The following is a 2,349-nucleotide window of genomic DNA, read 5'->3' on the forward strand; positions in this document are numbered from 1 at the left end:
TACTAAAATAAAGGAAAGCTTCTCATTAACATACTTGTATAAACGAAATATAAACGAAAAGAATGAAACGATAAACCAACATTTTTTGCAACTGTAGAACATATTGTTACATGTATTTTTCAATTTCATTTCCTACTTCGTAGCATCATCTATGAACGCACAATCTATTTACATGACCATAACAAGTAGCGGTGTTATCGACTAAAATTCAAGGTTTATATTGTTATTGCGCTTGCCTGAAATTTTACATGTCATTCAGGTATGAGAAGTATATGAATTTTACAAAATTTCGATTAATGAGTGATATGTATTTATGTGGTATCTCATAAAAATCTTATATTCTCATATCTCTTATTTCAAGTACCTTGTGTAATTTATGTTATATATATAGCTTATTATGTACATGTAGTTGTCTACGGCCATACCTAGGCGAAAACACCAGTTCCCGTCCGATCACTGCAGTTAAGCGTCTGAGGGCCTCGTTAGTACTATGGTTGGAGACAACATGGGAATCCGGGGTGCTGTAGGCTCCTCATTTTGTTCTTTTTTCTCTTTTAGCAACATAAATTTGTATTGAAACAAATCTCACTATTACTTACATTTGTTTTATACCCAACAGTGCGACTGAAATCGTAAAAACAAGTCACACACTTTTGACAACATCGAAAGGAGACAATAGACAATATATTAGTCGGGTAGCTTAGCTATACAGGTAGGTTTAAAAACAATTGTGTGAAAAAAGTAAAAGAGAGAGAAAGAAAGAAATAGATATAGGTATAGCTCTTTGCGACCTACCCTAAATGAATTGAAATGCTACACGCTAAGCAAGCTAAGAATGAACAGTCTGTAATCACCAACCAGTAATCCGAAAATACCACCCACCAATAAAATCATCAATGAGCATATTATTAAAGACTACATTGCAAAATTATGCAAAGAATAAAGAGTCACAACGACTAAACAATTTAGATTTTAGACTTCATAGCTCACATTATTTTTAGCCACAGTGCTACTTATTATAAACAATATTGAAATGAGTATCTTTAAAGTGTGATAAACTCTCATTAAAACGCTATGCTATATTAAAAATCCATTATGCCATTATAAATTCTCATTAGAATACAATCATATCATCATAAACTCAGTACCGCTAGCCCTTCAGCTTAATTGATGGCGATTTGCTTCTTGGAGCGAGATTGTTCAATCTTGGGCAAAACAATACTCAAAATGCCATTGGAATATTGGGCTTTAATACGGTCGGAATCGATCCTGCTGGGGATGCCGATTGTTCGAGAGAAGGATCCAAAGCGACGTTCGGACCAACGTTGGTTTCCTTTCTCTCCCTCACTTTTACGTTCATTGAATGATTCTCCAGAAACGGTCAGTTTTCCTTCGTCGTAATGAACTTGAACGTCTTCCTTTTTGACACCAGGAAGTTCTACATCAACAGCAACCGTGTCTTTGTCTTCATGGACATCAATGGCAGGTGACAAGTCACCAACACGATTCTGGCGCTGTACGCGAGGGGAATAACTCAAAAAGTCGGAAAGTCCGTCTTGGAATGGGTATAAATCGAAGAATGGTTGAAGAGACATTGTAAACAACACTCGCTAATTTCACGCAAGAATCAAAATCACACTTATTCTTTTTCGGTAATTGTTGTCGAATCGTCTCTACTTCGCTCCTATTTATACCTGAGCATACAGAAAATAACAAACATTTTATATGAGTTCTAGTATTTTCCAAATATGATGACTTGGGATACTTGGGGTTCTTCCAGAGATTTCGAGGTAGTTCGTTCAGATTGCTGATTTCTCTTACTCTTCCTTATTAATTAATTAATTATTTATTTATTAAATCTTGTTTTTTTATCTTTTGCTTTCATGAATGCTTCGCTTGTTTATCTGATTAAACTCGCTGTTCTAGATATATCTAGAAACTGATATATGATTTAAATATTCCTCTTTTGTACGATAGAAGGAACGAACGTTCTCGCATATTCCCACTTAATTTGTATGTTACCTTCTATTCCATTCGTCAGTTACAAACAGTGTGGAAACAAGACAGTTGTTATTTTCTTGTTTTCCAAGGATATTGCAATTTGATTTTGAAATATCGATTTTTTTTTGTATGTTATTTTAAAGGTTAATTAGGTTGTATCCAGCATTCTTGAATCTTCCAGTCTGAAGATTTTCGACTGTAGATATACAGATTATATGGCTTTTCTTAAAATAGCGTAATCTGTTTCTTTGTTAGGCAAAACGTATGTTGTTTAGAGTAAGTTCGAGAGTTCAGCAACAAAATTATACAAGAAACAAAAAAATGAAAACAATAGAAAACCGATACGCC

At 34.2% G+C, this 2,349-nt stretch overlaps 1 protein-coding gene and 1 non-coding gene across 2 annotated transcripts; one reads left to right on the forward strand and one right to left on the reverse strand.

Annotated features, from left to right (window-relative positions):
* The first annotated feature begins 415 nt into the window (after positions 1–415).
* On the forward strand, positions 416–530 carry SPOG_16209. The gene has a single exon (XR_001203085.1). It is a non-coding gene; the product is annotated as a 5S ribosomal RNA (ribosomal RNA).
* Positions 531–1,058: 528 nt separating this feature from the next.
* SPOG_05749 (hsp16-like protein) lies at positions 1,059–1,595 on the reverse strand (the record flags this gene model as incomplete). The annotated part of the gene is made up of 1 exon (XM_013167507.1): positions 1,059–1,595. The coding sequence occupies one exon, from the start codon at positions 1,593–1,595 to the stop codon at positions 1,164–1,166; it is 432 nt and encodes a 143-aa protein (XP_013022961.1). The 3' UTR covers positions 1,059–1,163.
* Positions 1,596–2,349: the final 754 nt, after the last annotated feature.

Source organism: Schizosaccharomyces cryophilus, assembly GCF_000004155.1.
Source record: "Schizosaccharomyces cryophilus OY26 unplaced genomic scaffold supercont4.2, whole genome shotgun sequence".
Lineage (NCBI taxonomy): Eukaryota > Fungi > Ascomycota > Schizosaccharomycetes > Schizosaccharomycetales > Schizosaccharomycetaceae > Schizosaccharomyces > Schizosaccharomyces cryophilus.